The sequence below is a fragment of the Eschrichtius robustus genome, chromosome 9 (genome assembly GCF_028021215.1).
Source record: "Eschrichtius robustus isolate mEscRob2 chromosome 9, mEscRob2.pri, whole genome shotgun sequence".
Classification (NCBI taxonomy): Eukaryota; Metazoa; Chordata; class Mammalia; order Artiodactyla; family Eschrichtiidae; genus Eschrichtius; species Eschrichtius robustus.
This window is the reverse complement of record NC_090832.1, coordinates 19,290,624-19,316,199: the sequence shown is the minus strand read 5'-3', so window position 1 is coordinate 19,316,199 and position 25,576 is coordinate 19,290,624. Positions and strand designations below refer to the sequence as shown.

Genomic DNA, 25,576 nt, shown 5'->3' with positions numbered 1-25,576 from the left:
GCTTCAATTCCCTCAACCCACGTGGTTCTACATAACACAGACAGACACTGATTACCTCAGCTTGACTCAGGTGTCTATCCCAGGTCAAGGAGATGACGGACAAAGATGATGTGAAGTCATAGAGTATAAAATTACCTTGCAGGGGCCCATCACTCCCGTCCTCCATGGGTAAGATCAGGGAGGCAGTTCGCAGAGAAGGGGTATGACTATGATGTGAGCAGAAGCCCTGCAAGTGTCTCCACCAGAGTAATTCCATCTCCAACTACCACCCACCCTTTCTTCTTTGGCATCTGAATAAGTAGCTTCTAAGCACCAGCATTTTATATTTAGAAACATTGATGAAAAGAAACTTCAAAACCTGCAGGTGGTAACCAGCCAGCCAAGTGATCACCTATCTATGCAAAATGTGAGTGACTGCTACAAACTCCAGCAGATATACCAATGGAGGGACGAGAAAATGCATCACGCTGACACAGCGTTTGTTATGAAGGTGTGAGGTGTAGAGTCAAACAAATTTAAAAACTGGGCCTTCTCTTTGCTACCTTATAGAGAATCCTGGCTGTAAAATACTTCTAAGTCACCTCAAGATGAACAAAGAGGAGGGGAAAAGGTGTTTTGTTTTGTTTTTGAAGAAATATGGATCGTTAGGACATTGTCTTCTGAATGAATTAAAATACATCATAAATTACAGGCCAACAATAAAATATTACTTATTGTTAACATTGGTCAATAGAATAGAAGAGGAAAATCAGCAAATATTTAATCCAGTTAACCCAAAAATGTGTCTATAATTTTATTTTATTTCGGAGGGGTAAGGGAAATCTCCTCTAACTGAAGGCGACTTAGCAATACCCTCTATGCAGATTATCTTCCGGATGAATGACGAGTCTGCTCCTAACGAAATTAGGCGAAGTCCCTGGTGATGCTGCTAAAGATATTGAAAAACAACTGCTTAGGAGAAATCAATAATGATAGAAAATACTTTCCTTTCCCTGATTTTTCAGTTATAAAAACACATACTGTTAGCTTGTTTCTAGTAAATGCTCTCAAACACTGTGGGAATTAATGTCATTTTTCACTTGATTAAACTTTGCACTGCTTATGTTATTTGGCTTAGGTGGATGTGGGATAGGGGAGTAGGAAAAGTATTAACAAAGAAAAAGGAATGAAGACTTACACGAGCAAAGTAGAATAAAAGAAGTTACGATAATGGGGCAGCTGGGGGAGGGGTGAGGGAGTAGGAAGGATGGCTGTAGATCCGTCACCAGGCAGCTCTGTGACTTTAGCCACTGATTCCGTCAGTGTCTGATTGTAAGAGATAGAATTGCAAGCAATTTTAGTAAGGTTTTGTTTAGCTCCAACTGTTTAAAGTCAAAAGTTATTCTAGGGCCGATCCTAGTATAAAGTCTCTTTTGCTCTCATGGTTAGAATGAGCTCAAGGCCTGATGCACCCCTTTTTACATTGGGAAGAGAAGCACTGATGGCTAATTGATTCAAGCACCTACATGTGCTGGCCATTGAGACACGGGCAGGGAATACAGTGGTGAGCAAAATAGATCCAGCCCCTGCCTTCGTGGAAAATTGGATTCTAGCCAGTAGACCAAACATTGAACATGTAATTACAAGTGTAGTGAATGTTTGTAAGGATAAGTACAAGGTGTTACAGGAGTGTTATTAAGAGGACCTAACCAGTCCCAGTGTGTGGAGGCTGGAAAAGTTCCCAAGACTAAGTATTATTTAGACTGACTTCTGAAGGAGAAAAGGGGTTAGCTAGGAAAGGAAGGGAGCTAAAGGGGTAGACCAGTCAAACAATCACAGTGTAAAGGCTCTGAGCAATAAAACACACTGATGGCTGAAGGACAGGAAGCAATTCCAGGATGCCTGGAAGTGAGAATAAAGGCAAGTGTGATAAGTAGACAGGAAGGGCGGGCTAAGACCAGATCACGCAGGGCCTCCTTACAGACCTCAAGAGCGTGGATCTCATCCTCTGAACAATGGAAGTCACCACAGTCACAAAGCAGGGGCACACTGTGATTAGTGAGAAATGTGTTTTAGAGCTAATACTCCACCCTCAGTGTGGAGGACACAGGAGAGCAAGGTGGGAGGTGGGGCGCTCTGGGAGGAGGCTGTAGCAGGGTCCAGGTGGGAGACTAGAGTGGCCTGACCTAGGGCTCTGACAACTGGGGAAGAAGATAGTGAACAGAAAGAAATGCTTAAAAGGTAAAAAGAAAAGTAAAAGTAAGATTGCTCACAAAATTCAGAGTAAATAGAGATGTGCAGTCACCTCAGGGTAGTTTAGCTCCAAAGCCTATAATATATGAACTATTACCAGATCAGATGGACTATCACATCTAAAATGTGGTTGATTTTTAAGAGAGGGAGACTGATCAGACACAAAAGCAGAGAAAAGCAAACAAACAAACACTGGAAATGGCCGTAGACCTCTCTGACGCTGAGATGAGTGAAGGGGATGGTGAGTCACGGGCTCTGAAAATTTCGGTACAAATGACAAGGTGATCCCTAAGACTAAAAGGATGAAGTAAGCTATATTGGCTTAATGCCATCAAATGTTTAAGTACTGACATTTTCCACCCTCCACCCCTTCTTCTGATTCCCTGTGAGCAAGTAACTATTAATTATTGGATTCCCCTATTTATATACATTTTGGTATTCTAAATCCTGTACATTATTTCCTACTGCAAATGAAATTGAAATTCTGTTATATAACAACCTCACTATATGAGCTTGTTTAATATAAGTCTCACCCTGGATGATATATTATCCTTATTGGGCAGACAAAATAAGTTGTGCTATGATATTTACCTGGGTGGTGAGTGATGGGAAAAATGACTGCAAGTCTGAGAACCAGATCCTCATCGGTCCCTGAGAAGACGCTTCCTTAGGAATGTGCACTCTGTGTGGTCCATACGATCACACACTGTTTCTCACATTTACCTTTCTACAGACTTCAGTTGCTTTATCTCTAACAGTGGAGATGACAATACTCACATTCTATTTACCATACTCTACTGGCGAATAGTATAGTTGGTAGGTCTTCAGAAGTAGCTTAAAGTAAGTGTTCCATAGACTCCCTACTCTATCTGTTCTCAGCTTTTCTGATCCAGAAATTCATGGACAGCTCATGTATTATCAGGTACTACATATATATTACATTTATGCCACAATAAGAATCCTAGTTCCCGAGGAAACAGGTGATAGAATCAGAATATAAGTATATGTTTGTGTTATTCCACAGTAGCCATAGAAATGTCTAACAATTAATACTACCGCTACCAATTAATCACTGGGAAGAGTTAAAACAAATTGTTGGCATATGCTCTCCTGATCTCCCCATTTTAAAATAGTTTCTCTATATATACATTATGAGCCATCCTTTCACACAGCGTGAGACTCATCCATGCTCCCGCATGTACCAATAGTTTATTCTCTTTAATTGCTGAGTAGTGTTACCTTGTATGAATATACTAAAATTTGTTTAATCTATTTCGTTGATGGACATTTGGGCAATTTCCAGCTCTCGATATTGCAACTAAAGCTACAATCAACATACACGTACGTCTTTATGGACATAAATTTTCATTTCTTGTGGGTATATGCCTAGCAGTGGAATTACTGGATGATAAGGCAGGTGTATGTTTAACTTATTAGAAACTGCCAAAGAGATTTCCACAGTGATTTTGTCATTTTACACTCCTACCAAGAATGTATGAGATCCATTTTGTGTTGATGGTCTTTTACATGATAGCCATTCTAATGGGTGTGTAGTAGTATTTAATTATGGTTTTAATTTGCATTTTCCTGATGATAATGATCTTGAGATCAGGGATTTTAAGAACCTGAGTCCTCACCGTTTACTTCATTTCTTCATTCTTTAAATGTCTTTAACTCCTATTTTGATTCCTCAGTGCTATGAGACTACCTAAAACTGCACTGATTTTCAGCAGCTTTCTGCTTAGCTTTGTATCCTGTGCTTTGTGCAGCCTAAAATTTGCAAAAATTTCTAAAGGAAACCCACCAAGTGTTGGTCTCACTTTTCTTGACCTCCTTCTCTTCAGGGTCTTGGCTCCTCAAGTCCTGGCTACCTTGGAAGACTTGAACTCAAATGTTTGTGTCTGTAGCCCTGTAAATATTTGTTTTTCTTGCTTCTTTACCTCTTACCTAAGACCCTCTGCCTGGACTCTCAATCTGCTCTTCTGTATCAAGAATCATCAAATGTCCCAATGAGAAAAATAGCTTGAAGATTATCTACTTACCTCTCTGAAGTTCTCTTCTTTCTGACTTATTGGTCCCTTGGATTCTGGCTGCCATGACAGAATCCCAATGTCTTTAAATGGTTTTTAAAAATATTTTGTCTGTTTTTTTCTAGTTGTTCTCAGTGGGAGAGCTGGTTTACCCCAAAGAATTACATCTTAGCTGGACACAGAAGTCCTCTTATCCCAGTTTTAATATCTCCCCTTCCTCTTTCTCAATAGGTTATGATACGACCAAGATTTCTTTTAGGGCTATGGTGACTGTACTTCTAATACTGTGGAAGAAATTCTATGATGATTGCCTATCAGTTTCTTTTCAGGTTTGCTGGGTGGTGACATGGGGATATTAATGCCTCTGCTTAAACAGAAGTGATGGCATAAAATAAATTTTAGTGAAAACATATATCTAATATTAGTGCTTTAGCCAAGAATATTAAAAGCCTCACAAAGTTCTCAAGTGATCTAAGTCTTTTTTTGTTATCATGAATTTTAAGCTTCTTACCAAAGTAATAATTTCTTTTTTCAAAACATCCTGAGGTGAAGACTTTAGTTTTTGGCAAGTTGTTTTCATCATCTCTTTCTCTCCCCCTCTGTGATAAATCAGAGCAAAATAATAAAAAGACTTACTTTGGCAGTTTGGCACCTAAAGTTTATCTGGAAACATAGCAGGGTATTTTTTTTTTCCTTTTATGTAACAAGTTGTATTTTTTTTCTAATTTTGAGCTTTTACTTTCTCATGAATAAAGATGCCTATATGTGAGAATAAACATTGAAAATATATGTACAGTAAAATGTTTATTTATAGTATAATGACTAAATTTACTACAAAATTTTGAATTAAGACTTCAGTACATACAAAATATTAGTACAACTTCCCAAATTCTGTAATTTATATTTGATATTTCTCCTTAGTAGCTCCTCATATATTTTAATATATATTTAGAATTTTTACTTTAATATTTTTTCAGCAAAAAATAATATATTCACAACTCTCATATAATACCTTAGTTTATTGGGGTAAAGCTAAAAGAAGAGGGAATTTTACTTCTGAATTATATATTATAAATTTCTTTCTGTAATAACAGTTACTGCTTATTTTTCATATTTTAAAAAATGATAAATATTAATTGTGGGGAATTTGGAAAATATAGGAAAACACAAAACAGCTAATAAAAATTATCTACAATTCTACCAATACACAGAGAAAAACACCATTAACATATTTATGTATAGTCTAGTTTTTGCACACACAAATACATATACACATTATTTTTACTATTTTATTTTTTTAATGTAAATTTTGCTGGAGATTTTAGGACAGTCAATATTGAATATGAGAATTAATTTAGGAATTAGTAACAAAATAATAAGTGCTTTTGATATTCCTGCAATTACCAAAGTGATAAAGAAGCTCAGGACTATTTCTGTATTATTTTCATATTAGGAATATTTCTTCATTCTGTATTGTTTATTCAATCACTTGTTCAACATTTAGTGTAAACAGATGACCATATGTCTCTTTGTATGCCCAAGAAAGTCCCAGTTTATGTCTTTTGTCATGACATAATTTTTAAGAGCACTTCCTTCACTCTTAAAAGTAATCAGTTTGCATGAGAAATTACATGGTTTCCTTTTATTTCCAAGAATTGGGGTAGGTAAAAGGGGGATAAACTAGCACGCAATGGTAAATCAGCCATGGATCCTGCCCTCCAGAAACTATGACTTGCCTACTGTTGAAGATAAGAATTAACTTATGTAATAAGAAGTGAAAAGGATCACAGGAGAGATGCAAAGATATAATATACATTGCAGTGTGGTCAAGAACTTGATAAACATTTTAGAATTCCTGAAGGAAATATGTGCAAAATGTCGTGAAGAATAAGAATAGGTTTAGAAAACAGGTATGAAAGACAAAAGCTATCTTTTTTTTCAGCATCAGGGAGCTGCTGTAGTGACAGGGATTAGTGAGAAGTAAAATACCAGAAACAGGAGAACTAAGAAGTGAGCAGATGATCTGCAGATGCTTTTCCCTGGAGGCATCTGCCAATTCCAGGCTCTGGCAAAAGGACGAGTATCCAGACTTGGTCCAAGCAGAGTGTCAGTGGAGGGAGGAGAGAAGACAGAAGAGATCTTGTAGTCACTGGAGGCTGAAGTGATAAAATAAAAGGCATGAGAGGCTTCAATACATGTCCAGCTTCTCCCTCAAAACATCTGCTGATGTCTGCAGTTGGCTGGATCAGAAAGGTTAAAAGATAAGCCAAACACCTCTGACATGGAGAGTCTATTTTCATGGAGCCTTTCAATGCTGAGGAGACAGACTAGAAAACACTTTTAGCAATCACCTGAAGCTGCACTGACAAGATTGGAGACTCAAAGTTCTCAAACACCTGATACAGGTTCCCTGTTAAGACACGTGCCTAATTCTGAAGTTGTGTGTGGTGGGGAACGAAAAATCTAAACTAAAAATCTTCGAAAAGCCAGCCAGAATATCCCACAGTCTCTCAATGCTGAGGAGATAAAGACCCACCAAGTGAGCTGTACTAGTGCACAGCCAGATGCTCTGTTAAAAGTCTTGAAGCGATATAACCTACAGTAGACTGACTCCTATACAAACTGCAAAACAACTTTGTTCAGCTCAGTTTCTGACTGGATTGAGTTGATCTTTCCCATTCTACTTAGCAGAAAAAGTGGTGAAGTAACTCTGGTAGAGATAACCTAGAACCTCTAGAACCTCTACAGAATCTTATTTTATATATTTATAATGTCTTATCTGATATAAAATGTGTTTAGGCATGGAAGAGTTAGAACCATATAACAAACAAACAAAAAAAAAACAAGGGAAACAGACAATAGAAACAGACCCACAGGTGATACACTGATCACTGTTGCTAGATGTTAGAAAACTGAATCATCATTCTGAGCATTGACAAAGAAAAGACTCATCCATTTGGCTTGTGTTTTCTGTTTGAACTTTGTCTCAGAGGAATTAAATAGCTGATAAGAATAAGTTCTTCTTTTAAAAAGAAATCTAGTCGACAAATACAAAAGGGATGATAGAATGATAATAACATCATTTATTAGTTTTGTAATAAAATAATTGATCTATATAATGTCATCAGTTACTGCTAAAACCATTAGATGAAAGATTGATGGGGAGTTTTATAATGTGTACATCAGGCTGACAACATCTGAACCCACTGATCAATCTTAATATGACTAATAGAAAACACAATTTATGTGCTTCTTTGTGTGGTATAACAGAAAGAAAACTTTGCCTCCAACAAACTATTCTCCCCATACAATTAATCATGAAGCTGATCAAGACTTCAGATCTAACTATCAAATCATAGGAAACATAAGTAACAGAGAAACATGTTAAATGACACTACAGGGACTCAATCTGTAAAATCTATAATCTGGATGTTTATTCAACAAATAAATAGCAAGCAAAAAGGAGGAGGGAACATCTACAGATTAAAAAAGAATTATAAGACTCATCAACAAAATACAATGTGCAGCTCTTATTGGGATGATGTGAAAATCAAGAGTAAAATAAATATACATGAGACAATCAGGGAAATTCACATATCATCTATTTAATATCAAATATTAAGGAATCACTATTAATGTATTTTAAGTGTGACAATATTTTTTCATTTTATTATAAAAATGTGTACCTATATTGTAGAAATATATACGAAATTCTTTATGGATGGAATGACATAATGTTTTAGATTTGCTTTAAAATAAATAAATGACAAGTATAGATGAAATAAGATTCACAAATTATTGATTATTATTGAAGCTGGATAATAGGGATATGGGGGTTCATTTCAGCATTGTTTCCATGTTTATATATTTAAAATAATTTTCATAACAGTCAGTTTTAAAGATGTCTGAAAAATGAACTGATTTGGAAAGAATAGTAGGAATTCTCACATACCAGTGTAAATTCTGCAAGCATTTTGTAGAGCAATTTAGCAATACATAAGAAAGACAAATGTGCATTCACCACAATCCATCAATTCTGCTTCTTCGTCCACACCATAGAAAAGCTCTCTCATATGTGTGCAAAGAGACATAACCAAGAATGTTTACTGCAGTATTGCTTAAAATAGCAGTACGTAGGAAACAACCTAAATGGCCATCAGTAGGAGAACTGATTATATTCTTGATAGTGTGGTATTTATTCAATTTAGTTTAAGTGAATGAACTAGAGCTATATCTATTAACATAATACTATGCAAAAGGGCAAATTGCTGAATGGAAATATAGTGTGACGCTATGGATCTGAAATCTAATAACATGCTAAACACTACCACATATTATTTATTAACACATATGACTACACATGTAAAAGTATTAGCATATGCCAAGTGATGATATATACCAAATTTTCTCTTGAAAAGGAGAGGATTAGTATTAAGAATAATATACAGAGGGCATCAAACATATCCCTAATGTTTTCTGAAGGAAAGGAAACTTAATAAGACAAAATGTTAATATTTGACAAATCTGTGATGGTAATTGAATTGAATTTTATTAAATTGTTCTCTATAGCATCTCTCTTAGAAATCTTTACAATTAAGGATTTTAAAATAGAGAAGTATTACACACTGCATTGTGTTTATATAAAGAGTCTTACTGTACTATGTTAGATGTGCATGTATTAAAAGGAAGAGTGGAACAATTACCATTTACAGCGGGCCTATATATACAGTCAGAGCTCCATTTTCCACTCTGATGAATGAATGTTGAGAAATTAATATTTAAATTCAGATAATAGAAAGAATGCATTTGGCTTTGGAAAGCAATCAGAAGCACAAATTATCCTATTTATTTAAAACAACAGAAAAGATAGATATCTTCTGCTAAAATGGTCTTGAGTGGTTGCCATCAGTCTTTATGGTTACTTTGGACAGCTGCCACAGTGTTTCCATGGTGACCATCTGGAATTGTATAGACCATTTTATCTCTGCTAAAAGTCTCACCTCCAAACCTGTCATAGACATGCAACTTCAGATACAGACAGCTAACCTGACTGTACCTAGCTTTTACCCGCTCCTGTCATATCCACTCAATGTCTCTAATGTTGCTGGCAAAAAAAAAAAAAAAAAAATTGCAAGAGAGAAAATTATTTTCTAATTTCTTAGTTTTCTTAGAAAACTATTTTCTTAGTTTCTAGTAGAAAATAGTTTTCTCCTAGAAGTTATTGAAATTCTTGGATAAGGAAGTGGTTAAAATCCATGAGTAAAATGAAGTTGGAGATACTATGAATTAATCTAACCTAAATACACACTGAGATTTAAAATATCAGTCTTTTGTCTGTGCCTTTGCTCCTCTAATAGAGTTGTCTTAAGCTGGGATAGCATTTTGCTATTTGGAAGCATTTTTACATGTACTATTTCAACAATCCTTCTTTATGGATGAAAAACTTAGTCTGAAAGAGGCAAATACTCAGTTGGAGAGTAGCTGGTCTCCTGAATCCTTGTCCCGTGAGCTTATTGCTACACTATAAGGAGTAAAACTTGTCTGTAACAACTTCTCAAGTTCACATAAAGAATCATTCTTAGCATAGAAACCAATGTAGGGGTGACTAGCTGTAAAGCAAATAACACACAAAAGCAAAGTCATATGGCACCAAGTATACTCAAAGACAGATAGTCTCATACAAAGAAAGGTTATTTGGACAATGGGAATAGATGGGAGAAGGTATGCATACACCAAGAAGGGACTTGAAAGAAAGAAAGAAAGAAGGGGGGGGGAGGGAGGGAGGGAGGAAAGAAGGGAGGGAGGAGAAAGGAAGGAAGGAAGGAAGGGAAGGAAGGGGGAAAGAGAAGAAAGAAAAGAAAAAAAAAGCTTTGCATTTTCAGAAGAAATTGAAGATGAATCTTTCTAACTAAACTTCTGGGGTTTCATTAAATCCACAGTTTCTGCCAAAAGATTCAGCACAGATTTGGGACTTATATTTGACAAGCCCACATATGCTGCATTTTCCCTCCAAGCTTTTACTCTGGCTTGCGGACTGTGGGGTTGATCGAATAAGTGGTTCTACAGTTATGAAAAACACCCCAAAGTCCAGCTCCTTCTCTCAGATTTTATGCAGTTGATAAAATGGCCACTCTGGAATCAGATTTTTCAGGTCTTGACCTGTAACCTTTAATAATCCTCTTCTTTCGTAAAAGTAACATCTGTATGCAAAGGTCATTTGCATCTCACTTCAACACAAAATCAGAGACTAAAGAAACGGAACCATGAAGGAGATGCTGTAATTTTTTCAACTATTTCAATCAATAGTTAAAGGTGGCTTTGGGATTGCTTGGAGATACTATGTGAAATTTGGCTGTCAATATGGTTGAAACCCCCAAAGCAACCACAGAACTGTCCATAACTGCAAGAGTATTTCCAAGTCAGCTACAGAGGCCACAGAGCTTGCTGCCCCAGTCCCCAGGAGACACAAGTGCTGAGCTGTCCCTCATGCCACACTGTGTGCACCTATGCTAACGTCAGCAGTCAAGTCTCTAAGCTGTCAAGACGTTTCCCCATGGCTTTTATCATCCCTCAGCCGTACATTCCAGCAGACAGGACCAGCTGTATCAATTGCATGGCCCAGTGCAAAATGAAAACCCGTAGCCCCTGGCTGAAAACATAGAGGGAAAAATGTTAAAGGTACTAAAATATAAAGCCTTTTCCTTTCTTCTACTGTCTCTCTGTAGACCTGTCATTTTGGTTTCTTATTTGCCATGTGACGCTGTACTCCCTTGCGGGGGGTATTTGACGAGCAAACACAGACCCTGCCAGGCGCAGCAGCTTTCCACCCAGTGACTCTGCATACACGCTCAGGCCGCCAGGTTCCCCTCCAGCCAGTCACTGGGTAGATGCCACGGAGAAACTGAACCAGGCGTCTCCCCTTTCCAGGTGCCTCCTGCCCCAGCCCATGGTAGACCGGCAGCCCTCAAGGGTGTCGCAACAACGGTACAGGGGCTGGCAAGGTACATGCATGGAGGACGAGCGAGAGGCTCGCCCCCGCCCGCCGTGTTCCTCACCAGATGCGCCGCGGACCTGCCAGCTCAAGGAGGAGTTGGCCACGGCCATCGGCTGCCTTGAGACGTTACTGGGCACGTTCACCTGATCCTGATCTGATCTTCCCACACCCGTTCCCACAGTCCCCTGGCAGGGGAGGAGGGTGGCAGTGATCATTGGGCAGGGGTGGGTAGTGGGAGGCTGGATGGGCTCTGGTCCCCAAGGGGGGCTGGGGGTGTGCAAGGAACAAGAAACTGAAAACCTGTCCGGAGAGGCAGGATCATGCTTGAGGTGAGGCTCTAAACCCGCCGTGCGTGCTCCGTTTCCACGTGGAACATCACTTACAAAACACAAATTAAGTGATAAAATGATTACGAATATCAAAAGGATGACCACACAGCACTAAACCCTGAATACAGGGCCCTTCTGATGAGGGACCCACTGTGTATCTGTATTGTTCACGCGGACAGGAAGCCAGCGCTGCCAGGGTCCTGGCTTCCCAGCGCCCCTGGATCAGGCCACATACAGACATTATCTAAAGGCGAATTAATCGGAGGATTCAAGGGGATGCAGGCAGTTTAGCAAGGCAAAGCCAAATGCTTTGAGTGTATTTTCTGCCTTCTTTCATGAGAAATGAAGTTGCTTTAACATTAGTTTACAGGTGAAATGCCCTTTTCTACCAGTAACTTCATTATACATTCAAACATCATATTTTTATTCCTGGGCATCTACTACTAATGTTTTCATTGTTTTCATGATCTTTGTAATTTCAGGTGGGCATATTAAATGTCATATTACTTCGCCTCATTCAGTAACAAACATCATCTCTTTGTCTAATTTTCTTAAGTAAATTGATTATTGTAGTGGTAATAAAATTATACCAAGGTGTTTCAAGTTCTTATCTCTGGATGAGGATTTCAGATTGTTCTGGGTAGATCATGTACTTTCAAATGGTTTATTGAATGGTCCAAACTTGATGGAAATATACATATTGATCAATTTTAATTTTTCTCCTTCACCTTCATAACTGTGCTATGAAAAATCTTTTTTCTCACCTTCTGCATTCATACTAGATTCCTTGCTTTCAGGTATTAAAAAGATATTCCACTGTATTCCTGTTTCAAACCTCAAACTCACATCTCTCCTTCTCAGAACAATGTCAGGCTTCAGCCTGAAAGACTTGGACTGGGAAGGGACATGGTCTGCTCCTGAAATATCTCTGCCTCTTTCCTCTTCTGAATTTCCCTTTTTCTGCTTGCTTTGATGGGAAGAAGAGATAGGAGAGTTGACAAAGGTCTTTGACTTGCCTGGAGCTGTTGCGGTCCTCTTCTGATTAACACTGGATAATTGTCACCAGGATCTTGGGGTCGGTGGCCCAAGGATGATTGACAGAACGTTTGTGAGTTTCTAGAAAGCCCTATAGGGGCTTCATGACTGTCACCTTATCCACACCACTCACAGCACCTGCTGATGGTTCACCTTTAGCATCTTGTTCCTCAAATTCTCTTCTATGATTGGCTGCCCTCTTATGTAGAGCGACACTAAGATGGCTTTATCCCACCACCTAATAAAGTGGGAAACTCATGTGTCCTGAACTTGTGCAAAACCCACGTATCCTCACTCCAACAGATGCTGGAAAGGCCACCTGCACATGGCCGCCCCATCATCCTGGTCATGTCAAGTCAGGGCTCTTCTCCCCTTACCACACACACACTCTGTGCTGTACAAGGAGACATCCAACCAGGGAATGAGATGACCTTCTTCCCTGGTGGGAGACTTACCCAATCTCTCGCCACTTCCCTTCTTTCCACCACAAGATACATTCCATCTTATGAGGACCAAGAGAGACAGGTGACTTTATGCTAAGTGACAGCACTGCTTTTACGATAACGTAATATAGAGTAAAATTATCACTACAAGTCACAGTGTAAGACATAAACCCATAAGCATCCTTTAAGAGGGATGGTGGGTGGGAAGATTCAGGTGGAGTCCGCTGCCTCCAAGAATAAAGGAGAGTGTCAAGAGTGGAGGGGAAAGAGGCAATTTGGGATAGAGACATACACACAGCAGAGAAAGCATCTGCCACTTGGAAAGAGATGGTCCCACAAGGTAAAAGAAAGAATGCACTCCACTGATGTGACTTTCAGAATTGGGCCTGGCAGTAAGAAACAGCTGGGCAACACAAGGAAGATCCAGGATGTGAAGGTGCAGGTGACGTGGAGAAAGGCTCAGGAGCCCAGCTAGGCCCTACCCCAGCCCTGGCACCGCCCAAGTGGTGTGATCGCCATCTCTATATACGTGTATAACCGCTCACTCACTGGGTATCTTTTTCTTTTCCATCTTCAGGAAGAGGCAGCCAGAATTCTCGCCCACCAGACAGTGTCCGTCGGCACATGTGCAGCTTTGAAAACCCACACACTGCAGTGAATGTGTAAGAGAAGCTGCATGGAAAAAATAGTGGTTTGCCCCTTGCTTTCTCTCTCCTGGGTTTTCCTACTTTCTAACATGGAAACAGATGTGGTGCATGCCATCAAGAATGAGGAACCATTTACGTGCCATGGTTTGCACGACTGCCTTAATTTGATCGTCCATCGTTCTTAAAAGGACACTGTCAAGCTGTTAGTCTTTTTGCTTTTTTATGTTTTGATGCAAGAGGCAACATTTTTTTCCCATTCTAGAGATTCACTTTTGTTTGTGACTCCCACTCACAAACTTGAAAGTGAATGTTCCCCCTTCACAAATTTGTCAGCTTCTCCTTGGCAAACAGAGCTCTTTCTTTTGTTTTCTTTCTTTGCCTTTTTTTTGCTGCTACACAAATATTTGATATGATCCTGTCTGCATTAAAGTAAAAGCCATAATTTGAACTTATGGAAGGATTCCATAATGTCAGTTTGACGAGGTGGACACCAGCCTTTGCTGGGTGCCTCCTATGCCCTGGGGAGCACAAAACAAAAGTTCTGTGAGTCCCACAAAAAGTGAGTTTTGCAAAAAAAAAAAACCAAAAACCAAAACAAAAAACAAACAAACAAAAAAGGAAAGTAGCTATTTTCCCAGAACTTTAGTGCTTTTATCAGATTTTCTCCATCTGATAAAACCGGTGCATGTTTGGTCCAATTTTTGACCTTTAGGTCTTGACAGTGTCTCTTTAAGTCAACAAAAGAACATAGACCATGTTCAATTCATTGTGCACGGAGTCTGTGGTCATTTTTAGCTGTTCCTTTACAGCCCTTCAAACTCCTGGGAGAGTCAAAGGTACACATTCCTGCAGCAGGAGGGAGCTCACTGACCAGGTGGCTGTGGCTGGAATAGCTCTTCAGATGAGGAGCCCAATTTGTTCAAATGTTTGCTGCTGAACCTGGCTGTGGAGCCTGGTGAATGGCGCCCTAGCGTCTCTTCTCTTCACTCAGTGGAGTGCATTGGGAAGTCGTGTTCTGACATTCCCCGGAAAGGCCCCAATAGAAAGTGTGTGGTCTCAATCAAATCGTACTGACTCTTGGAGGGAAAAATAAGTGGTGGTTGGGAGGACTCTGCACATCTAGATCAGAGCCGCTCTGGTCTGCTTGGATGCATTCTCTGTAATTCTCCCAAGTCAAAAAGCATTGAGTGTTTCTTGCACCAAGGGTTGAGTCTGACCAAGAACACAGGAAGGGCATCCTGATTATGACAGCTGCTGGCTGCCTGTCAAAAGGGATTGATGGGACTAGTAGATGTGCTTGTCGTGTCATGACAGCAGGGCCAGAGAGAGAAGAGAGTCACTTAACATTTCATGACTTAAAGGTGAGTGCCTAAAAGCAAAAACAAAGGCTGAAAGTGGGTCCATCATTGGTAGGTGACAAAATATAATGCAACAGTCAGCAAAGCTAACAGGTTGGTTGTAAAGAACTTTTGAAATAAGATCTACTCGAGCTTTCTGGAGATAGTAAAGGATCAGCAGGAGATTGGTAGCTTCCAAGCTGTGCACCATAGACTAAGACTGACTATTCTTAGCCTTGGTTGTTCCTGCAAAAAAAAAAAAAAAAAGATATGTTCTTTTTGTGACCTTCAGTTTCCACAGCTTTTGTGAACAAGCAAGGCAAAGGGACTAGTGATAGAAATAAAGCTGCCTACTGGATCATTATGGTCTGCCTAGATCTCTCCTGCCTCTGAGGAGTAATCCCTGCAGGGCAATGCAACTGTCCTATATTTCCAGGGGAAATGTGAGGACTCCAAGTATTGTTGAAGAGCATCGAAAGACTTGCTATTAAAATTATAGGTCTGGAAGCATGGAGCATAGAAAAAACTGATAATGCTTGACCTGAACTTTCTTCAAAAGGAACATAATTAGGTTCCTCTATACCTCCTGGAGGAATATAATTACACCTGGTATACCTCTGCTAAAACAGTGCTGTCGTACCAACATGATGTCGTAAATAAACTTTGGCACCAGAATTTCTTTCCTCAGCCAGCAATCACTATTAGGTTGAGCCGAAGGCCATTTAAAATGTGCTTAGAAAAAGTTTAGTAACCATCAGAATTCTACTCTTTAGTTTGAAATAGATTTGTCAATTTTCACAAGACAGTAGACCCTACACCCGGACACAGTTTATGGGCTCTTACGTACTTTATTGATGAGGTAATTTCAGTTGTGGATGTCTTTTTCTTTATTAATTCATTGGAGAAAGCACAAGGCTTAATAAAGGCAAACTGATTTTCTTTATGTTGTCTTTTATCCTGAATCATATAACCTTAGGATATTCAAGGTGATTGATCTAAAGATTCTAAAAGGAGGACTGTCTATTTAGACTTTGTGATATTGTATATTTCAGCAAGCCAAATGGTTTTCTGATTAGCTTATGATGAGGTTAGAATGAAAGAGGAGAGGGATAAAATTCACAGTGCCATTTAAGATTTAAAATCATCAGAAACTACCATGTTCTCATGATATCGAAAAGCGTTTGTCTTCACCAACGCATTCAGAGATTCTCTACCTTACAAGAAGTGGTGATTCAATAAGGTGAGAAATTTTAAATATGTTCAGATAAGCTTCCAAAGATATATAGATACATATATACTGAATATATATCTTCTGTATATATATATATATATATATATATATATATATATATATACAGAATATATACTAAATACGCATATTTTTTCTGGAAAGCTTTCAAGAAGGGAAACTGGAGTCAGTGGGAGTTCTTTGTGTTGAAGACTAACTTGGGCTTGCCTGGGAAAACAGGAGTCTGACTCAAATGGTTTCAAATAGTCCTATGCCTGATGTGCTACAAGAATCACTGTTGAAACTGCGTTCTGGTAGCAGCTTGCTGAAGCAGGTGGAGGTGAGATACCTGGACACGGCGGCTCTGGCATCCCATCTGAAGCGTCTCAGGGCAACACCACCTCCTCCTTGAAGGGCCAAATGTCCCAGTCGTAGCTACAGGGCCACAGCAGAACTGTCTGCAAGCCTGTGGCTGTAGCTTGTTTACTTGGTGAGCCATTCTCTCCACGCTGTGACCCAATGGCATTTCCTGTTTCCATTTTCATTTTCAAAGGAAACAAATGCTACCCTCCTCAGATTCCAAGGCGCGAGACTTCCCTCCACTTGGGAAGGTCCTGCCTTGTCTGGGCTCTCCGGATGCCATCCTCACGTCTGTTGTGCAGCTATTAAGCCTAGTGGCAAAGACTTGCATTGGACATGATGGAGACAGGTGTTGTGCAAGCTTCCCCCTCAGGCAGCTTGTGCAGGATGCGTCCCTCCTGATCTCAAACATCCACCCACTGTTATTCCCATTTTAGACATCTCTGGAGCAGAGAGCAGTGTATTCTGCAGATGGAACTAGTACTTACTGAAACAGATAAAACAGACAGGATCACTCTGAATGCCAAAGGTAAACTAATCTGAAAAAAAAAAAAGATACACTAATCTGTTTACACCACCCACTTCCAACTATTCTCTAAAGTGCTGTAAATATTGGGTTTTCTGTTTGGGGGGATTGTGATACTTATCTAACGAAAGAAAAACCAAAGCAAGATCCCAAGCCTGCTGGAGCTGGAGCCGCTGCCCTCCTCCTGCTAAGCTCTACAGGACTCTCAGTGTATATCATCCTCCATGTCTCTAGTTCCTCCTAGGCCTCACAGCGATTTCCTCCAATCACTTCAATATCAGTAAATATATTTAGCCACTCGAGGTATTTACTCCAAACACTACTGCATTTGATCTTCAAATATAAGATTGTTCGGTCTGATGTCTGTCTTTTGAAGTCAGAGCAAGAAAGGTCGGGTGCTTTGTGACAATTTTGTGGTGTTTCTAAACCAGGTTGCTTTTCCTAAGATTAGGGAACCAAGTAAAATTAAACAATAGAATGAAGAAGCTGATGGCTGAAACACAATGTATTAAAGTTATCTGGGTTTAAATAAAAGTCTTATTTCATAATAATATTGCATCTTTATAATGCATTTATTCCTTTTTGCTGCCCCATATTTTATAAATTTTTCTCTTCTTAATATCACAGCAATGGGTTCCCAACCTTTTCAAATAGGATAATCACTTTTCACGTGAAAATGGTTATTAAACCTTCACCTGAATCTGTGATAGTAATTGTACCTTTATTAGTGGCCACTTCAACACAAAACATGAAAAAAGGCTGCTCAGAACTTAGTTACACTTGTATCTAGAAGTACCATTTGTCATAACAGCATTTTGCATTTAAAAATAGCAGCCCATAATCTACAAAAACATAATATTGATTCAGCCTAAAAACAATGCTTTGATGTACATGTAGATTCATGGACCATTCAAGCTGTCTGTGAACCATAGGTTAAAAATAACTAATCTAGAAAGACCAAAGTTTATACCCTGTGATGCAGTTTCTATGAGATGGTGCCTTTCCTCCACTCTGGTTTTTAGGAAGCAATTTATTTTGTCCTTGAAAAAAAAAGGTTAATCTAATTTTCTTAATCTGATAAAATTCCCTAGGGCATTATAACTGTTTCCTAATTAAACAGCACTTTACAGAAAATCTAGAGCAAGACTCTGAGGGGAAGGAAAGCTGCTAATTTTGACAGCCAGGGTGAAAATCTTCCATCCCAAGAATAAAATTGCTGTTGGATTAAATAGAACTAAATTGTGATCATATCTGTCTGCAAGATGATTAATAATGCCTTTTACATGATTTAAAAAGAGGCTCATATAGGACCCCTGGACAAGGCGGAAAACTACCCATGTGAGGGAGCCAGAGAGTGAACTAAGTCCCAGCAATACAAGGTTACCTTTTTTGCTGGCATATTTGGAGACGGCAATGTTTTGTTTGGATATCTAAGCCTAGTGTTGAATTAGGTCAGACTAGCTGTCAAGGGAATTGGTTTTTAAAACACACACACACCTAAATGACACAAGCAGCCTTTTAGTTTAGTGATTTTCTTAATGAGCATGGAGAGGCAAGCATCTGGAGAAGGAAAAAGTGTTTCCATTGCAATTGAAAGGGATGCAAAGCATTGCAGTTGGAAATTACACTAAAGCATATTTATGCAAGGCAAGAGGCAACTGGGCAGTCTTATACTTTCTGGAAGAGGCATATTAAATGCATAAGGAGAGAAAATGTGTGAGTAGAGTGGGAGATGGAGGAAACTGAGAAAGGTGAAAGTGGGAGGTGAGCTTGCCTGGAATTTCAAACTCAGAAGGGGAGCTCTGGGTTCTGGTCTTGCCTTTGGTTGGTTGACTGCTCTTGCCAGACACCACCGGCTCATTCTTCAGTTTGCTCACCTCAGGAGAGAGTCAGCTATTCTAACAAGAGAGTCTAGAAGTCGATAAGTCAGTAATTTCACATTTATAAGCAGATATACATTCTTAGAGAATATATTAAGATATATTAATATATTATATTATTATTAGTAATTAAATATAATAAATATATGAAATATTAATAATATAAATATAAATAAAATAATTAAATATATTATTATATTATTATTAATATATTAAGATATATATTAAGAGAATATATTAAGCATACATTTGAGTGATATAGTATTTTGATATAGTATTTTAGAGATGAGATTTTTCTTAGACAATTAAAAATACAGCATAGGTTATCAGATATATGGAGGAACTGCATTCTTCCCAAATAATGAGAAAATTTTACTTGTTATATCTATTTTAAAACTTTTATATCCAGAATTTTCTGTAACTGATATCAGACTTTCAACACAAATCTGTATTTATTTGACTCACTTCACTTTCAGGATTGTAAAATTTGAAATGTCAAAACACTACCTTCATCATAAATGTGGAACTCAAATATAATTTTTGAAGTAGTCATTCTTGTATTTTCAAAATGATTAAATAAACCATTATGTTAACTATTGATCATTTCCTACAATTTTCCAAACAAAAGAATCCGCTATGAAATAGTCTATTTCACATATCCACCTAAGAAAAAAATACTCATTTTCCCTCTTCCTTTTAATGTCAAAAATGTGTCATTATTGTGCTACTTTCTCTGTTGTTTTCATGGACACAAAGAAAAAGCAAACTCCTGAAAAAAAATAAAAGAAGAAAAAAATGATTTCCCGATTTAAGTATTAACACTATTGTTATTAATAGTATGCTATGTTAAGGTACCACCATCTGCTAAAAATTATACAGAAAATAAACTGAGTCCGAAAGTAAGACCAGAATTATTAGAACAGACAGAATAGAGTTTGTAGTATATGCACCCAGTACGTCTCATTTGTTTTTTCTTCAGAGATATATTCTATTTGGTTATGAGGATCCCATGAAAATGAAAGTTGGTAAGTGTGGAGGATTGCTGCTGCCCTAAGGCTTTTCTTCACCAATGCTCAATGAGGAAAAGGCCCCGGAGAAGTCTGGTCTCAGTAACTTCTGCTTTGTCTGAATCTTAATTTTGTCAATTTACATCAAGCTATGCGAGAAGACTAAAGCAGTATACGGGTATTTGTATTTTTCTGAGCCTTCCAGTTCTGTCTCTTTCAAACATACCTCATTAAATGCTGCCAGTGTGAAAATCCCAAACTAGCTGCTATGTGAATTGTGATCCACTGCATGTGTCAGGAATAATACTTTGAAATGAAAAGAAAGCCGAAAGTTAGGAAACTCTTAAGTGAAGCATAGGTCTGGGTTTTTCTGTCATCTCCTTTTTTTCCTCTTCTGTACAGATGCCATGTGCAAAATCATGCCACCCCTGTTAACACAGGAAATACCTGCATATCAGAATGGGCAACTTGAGAGGATGTATTTCATAACTTCACAGGACAATGAGAGTAGCTTTATACGTGTGTTTTAATTTGTTCCAGGGACTAAGAAGAAAGGGAGGCAATAGCTATGGTCATTATGCTCTGTTGTCCATGTGTAACTAAGATTTTATTTTTAATTTGTTTCCTCCATCAATTTTGGAATCTTTCAAAGGCTTGCACTGAGCAACAATTTTATCATTGCCTTAGAGTGTGTGTGTATGTGTGTGGGTGTGTGTGTAATAGCTGTGAAATCATAGACCTAAATGAAAATAGCTGCTTCTACAACAAGCTGGCTCTTCTCCCCTGCAACTTTTCTCAGGGTCAAAATGTCCTACCTTGCCTTGAGGTGGATGGAACCCCAGGTTGCTTCAGAGGCAACCTGTGGTCGCTGCAGATTTTGGTGTTGGATGTATAATAAGGAGAGAGTAGGGGTGTGGAGGACGAGCATACATGCCGTCGAGGGCGGAGTCAAATTGCTTTGAGCTGGGCTAACCAATGTTTTATACGTATGCCATCCTCTGCGCATGATACATCTGCAAGTAAACCTATCTCTGTTTTATTCATAGTTTTAATGGCAAGTCTGTGTCATGGTCTGAACCAGGTGGAAGACAGGTGCCCAAGGGACAGCACATGTGGCACCGCCTCTCTGTGCACGTGAAGACCAATGAGACGGCCTGCAACCAAACAGCCGTCATCAAACCCCTCACTAAAAGTTACCAAGGCTCCGGCAAGAGCCTGACCTTTTCCGATACCAGCACCAAGACCCTTTACAACGTGGAGGAGGAGGATGCCCGGCCGATCGGCTTCAGCCCGCCCCGCAGTCCTTCTATGGTGGTGCACCGACGCGTGCCGGCCGCGGTGAGCACCCCGCCTCTGCCGCCCCGCCTGACCGCGGAGGAGACCCCCCTCTTCCTGGCCGACCCGGCCGTCCCCAGGGGCTTGCCCCCTCCCCTCCAGCAGCCGCCGCCGCCGCCCGCGCAGAAATCCCTCATGGACCAGCTGCAGGGAGTGGTCAACAATTTCAGCGCCGGGCTCCCGGATTTCAACTCGGTGCTCGCGGTGCCCGGGGCTCCGGGGAACGGGCTGCGGCCCCTGTTCCCGCCCCCGGCGCCGCCGCAGCCCCTGCAGCTGCTGCCGCTGCAGCTGAGCACCTTCGGGGAGGAGCCCGTCTCCCCGTCGGCCGACGACGACGACGAGGACGACAGCGAGAGGTTCAGGCTCCTGCAGGAGTACCTGTACGAGCGGGAAGGGAACACGGAGGAGGACGAGCTGGAGGAGGGGGAGGAAGAGGAGCTGCAGGCGGCCAGCAAACCAACCCCAGAGGATTCGCCCGCCCTGACGCCTCCGTCCCCCTTCCGCGACTCGGTGGCCTCGGGCAGCTCGGCGCCCAGCTCCCCCGTGTCCGAGTCGGTGCCCTGCAGCCCTCCCAGCGTGACCTACGCCTCTGTCATCCTGAGGGATTATACGCAAAGCTCTTCCACCCTGTAGGGAGGAGGTGTCCGCAGGGAAAAGCAGGCGTGGTCAGGGCGCGCCAGCACCTCCGGAGACTTGCAGGAAGCTGGGGGAGAAGCGGGGGCTGGAGGTGAAGTCAGGAGCAAGGAAGAGACCGCGGCTGCCGTCTTAGAAAGGCCAGCGCGAGAGGCGCTGGACCCCGCAAGCAAAAAAGTGATCCAGGCGAAGATTCTGATTCTTGAATTATTCAAAAGCCTTCTCTGGGAAGAAAGGGAATTCTGACAAAGCACAATCCCATATAGTATGTAACTGTAATCGCAAAAATGAACAAAGTCAACCAACATCATCTCTTCGGACCATTGTGCATAGATACGCATGCCCACACCCTTGGCCCGTGTGGAAGGGGACAGCCTGGGAGGACCGCCCAGTTGAATCATTAGTTCGTCATCATGGTATTCCCAGCGAGCATGGTGGAGTCAGGCAGAGCAGGTGGGCGAAGGAGGGGCAGGCGTGGAACCACCCAGAGAACAGTGATGGACAGCAGCTCATTTCCCTCAAGCCCTTCTCCCTGCTGGGCCCGCAGACCCCTGGTCTTCGGGACACTCGGGAGCTGGCCCAAAAAGGGGCCTCTGTTCGCCGACTGCACCCCATCCAGTGCCAGCCTTGCTGTCACACTTGGAGAAAGGTGTGTGGATGCCTTGCTGCTTTGTCGTCTCCCTCTATTTAGAAAACAGGAATAAGAGCAAAATTATCACCAAAAAGCGTTTCATCAGGAGTGCTAAGGGAGGGCGGAATGAGAAGCAAGACAGTGCATAAGCTTGGGGCTTTGAACAAAATCAGTCAGCAAAAATCAGCTTCCCATATCTGATGCTCGCTTATTGGTGATTTCAGAAGAAGTCCAGACAAGAGACCGTTTTGAAAGGGGCAGAAGACTTTTTGTGGATTTACTTGTGTGCCGAGGGGGCTCTCCTTTGCCCTTATGTGAAAGAGAACAAACCATGTGGCAAAATTGTTACCTTCCATTTACTGTAGCAAATAATACTTACCAGTTGAACTTCTAAGATGCAGTATGTGTATTTGGTGCCATTGTTTCTCCTATGTGCTACGGAAACAAATCCATCTTTGAACTTAATGGTGTACTCATAGCAACTATTATTGGTTTCAATGACAAATAATTCTTTCTAATTGTCACTGAAGTCCCTGTAACTAGCAAGTGAATGTGTTTCTGTGTCCTTATATACCTGTGATAATGAAATTTGTGCAAAGTAATGTCAATCTAACTGCAACGAGAAGATTGTCTTCCGATATAGTGTAGATATATTTATGTTCCAAATAACGTTTTATATACCATTGCCATCAGTATTTACAGGAGCTCTTTGAAGGTTTGACTGCTCTGGTCCAGTGGTTTTCATATGCTGCTCAGATGGTCCCTCTTCTTCTAAGAGGGAACTTATTTTTCAGATATTTTATGATGTGGAAATATATTATTAATGAAGTGGTTTGAAAATTTGTTATACTAAAAGTTCGCAAAAACTGTGGGTAACAATAAAAAGGTACATTTTATAAACTTGCACACATCATTATTAAAACATAAGATTGAAATGGCAGTATTTACATTATTTCAGGTTTCTTTAGGGTTTGTTTGTTTGTTTTCTTAATTTTCCACAGTTTCTTGAGCTTTATGTGCTTAAAGCATGTACTAACTTCTAAGTCTGGTCATGATTTCCCAAATTATTTATTCATCACTTTTTGATCTCTTTTAATCTTTATTTCCACATTCTTTTATTCCTATATTTTCACTCATAACTTGTCTTTTTATTTTCGTTATTTGCGGTGTATACTATCCACATACATGTAATCCAGTTGTTTCGTTTTTGCTCCCCTTTTTTCTCCCCAGCAAAAGAGATTTTTCTTGCTGTTTTGATTTCTTGTAATACTTGGGAATGAATCTTATCCCCTTAAGTATCTTTGTTTATGCCTTATGTTCAGTCGTGTTTAGTATGCTTCTTTCATGTTGAAGCTGCTGATTTCTCAGCCAAAATGTATCTTAGACTCTTTAAATACTCACTGCATCATTTGTTCAGAATTTAACATCCACTCCAATGTTTGAGGCTCATATTTCTTATGTCTTTCCATATTCTACTGCCAAGTTTAGTCAGTTTTATATCAAGAATAGACTGTCTTTCCTTTTAAAAAATTACTTTATTACACCTTTGGTAGAAAGACCTCATGACTGAAACATGGATTTCAGTTCCATATTTTCACTGTCATGAAGCAGAATGAGGTAAATGGGTGGTTCCAATGCTTAATATATGGTCCACTAATTGACAAACTAGCGAGGGAAAATATACTATCTATTATTAGTGAAACAGGTTTCTTATCTTAATGCCACTGACATATGTTCTTAAGATCAGGACTTGTGCATTCAAATACTTTTAAAGTAAGACTAGATCAGGAAAACTGCTTCTACTATTCAAATACTATGTCAGTTTGTCCTGAGGTTTTAGTCTGAGACATTGGGTGAACACATTCAACACCAGTCACATTATTACTCTGAATGCCTACTATTATCATAATTAAAAGTTTTCCTGAATACAATAGAGTACTAGCTCTTAAATTATAATTGTTCAAAATTGGAAATGTACACATACATACTCTGTAAGAAAAGGACAGAAACTTTCCACCTTAATGTATGTGCTTATACAAATTGTATAGCTCTTGTAAAAGTGTTTTCCTTTGGCTTGTTAACTGTCTGTTGTCAAATAATCTTGATACTGCTGTATAATAAATATTTTCTATTTATTAAATGTGTATGTTCCCTCTCTCTACTTTGTAAGAGTGACAATCATAGAAACAGACTGACTGGTATAAAAAATAATTTCAATGGTTTTGTTTGCTCAGCACATGTCTTCTAGGTGAAAGCTGGAGATCACCACACAAAATCTACCGATCAGGTAGGTGACAAAGTAGAGTATAATTTGATTATGAGGAAGGCTGTATCTCTAACTCTAACGTTTCAAATGAAATCCAGAATTTAAATTTTCAGTGTTGTGGCAGACATTGTCATCTACCTTTTTTGATAGAATACGTGAGGCTTGACAAACTCCTGCATCTCCAGTAGAGATTTAGAGACAGAGGTATCTGAAAGCTCCATCTTTGTTTCATTTGTGCCCCGCACAGATTTTCTCCCCTTGGCTCACACTCTAGGGGTGCCTGGTTTCTTACCTTGGTGATATCCTCCCGCTCATCCCAAGTTCCATTCCTCTATATTTCAATGGAGACATCACTGGTCCCCAGAACAAGGGAGCCTCTTTTATTCACATCTCTAGATAAGATGCCTACAAAGTAAGGCATCTACCAAGTGTCATTCAAAGAGAAAACTTGGTGGTACCAGGGCCACATCCATGAGAGTGTGGTGCATTTAGATGGAAAGAGCAGCCTCTATCCAGGAAGACTGATGTTGAAGAAATTACCAGAATCAGGAGCTGAGACATCAGGGGTTTCTTCTTTGTGCCCAGAAAATAGAATGAAAAGTTATGAAATGGGAGCTTGGTCTCATGAGGAAAACCCATGGGAGAGAAAATGAGAAACAAAGA

At 39.8% G+C, this 25,576-nt stretch overlaps 1 protein-coding gene across 5 annotated transcripts in view; it reads left to right on the top strand.

The window, feature by feature from the left end:
• The window catches only part of GRM1 (glutamate metabotropic receptor 1), a 349,857-nt gene extending 327,841 nt beyond the window's left edge, over positions 1–22,016 (top strand). Inside the window, exons 9-13 of one of the 5 annotated variants that reach the window (XM_068551043.1) lie at positions 603–622; positions 2,281–2,298; positions 20,958–20,995; positions 21,095–21,215; positions 21,828–22,016. In XM_068551043.1, coding sequence (XP_068407144.1) covers positions 603–622; positions 2,281–2,298; positions 20,958–20,995; positions 21,095–21,215; positions 21,828–22,016 — 386 coding nt within the window. Of the gene's footprint in view, positions 1–602; positions 623–2,280; positions 2,299–9,927; positions 9,952–13,640; positions 13,702–20,206; positions 20,227–20,957; positions 20,996–21,094 lie in introns of those variants that run through there. The other 4 variants (XM_068551044.1, XM_068551042.1, XM_068551045.1 and 1 more) reach the window with 4 other exon arrangements.
• Positions 22,017–25,576: the final 3,560 nt, after the last annotated feature.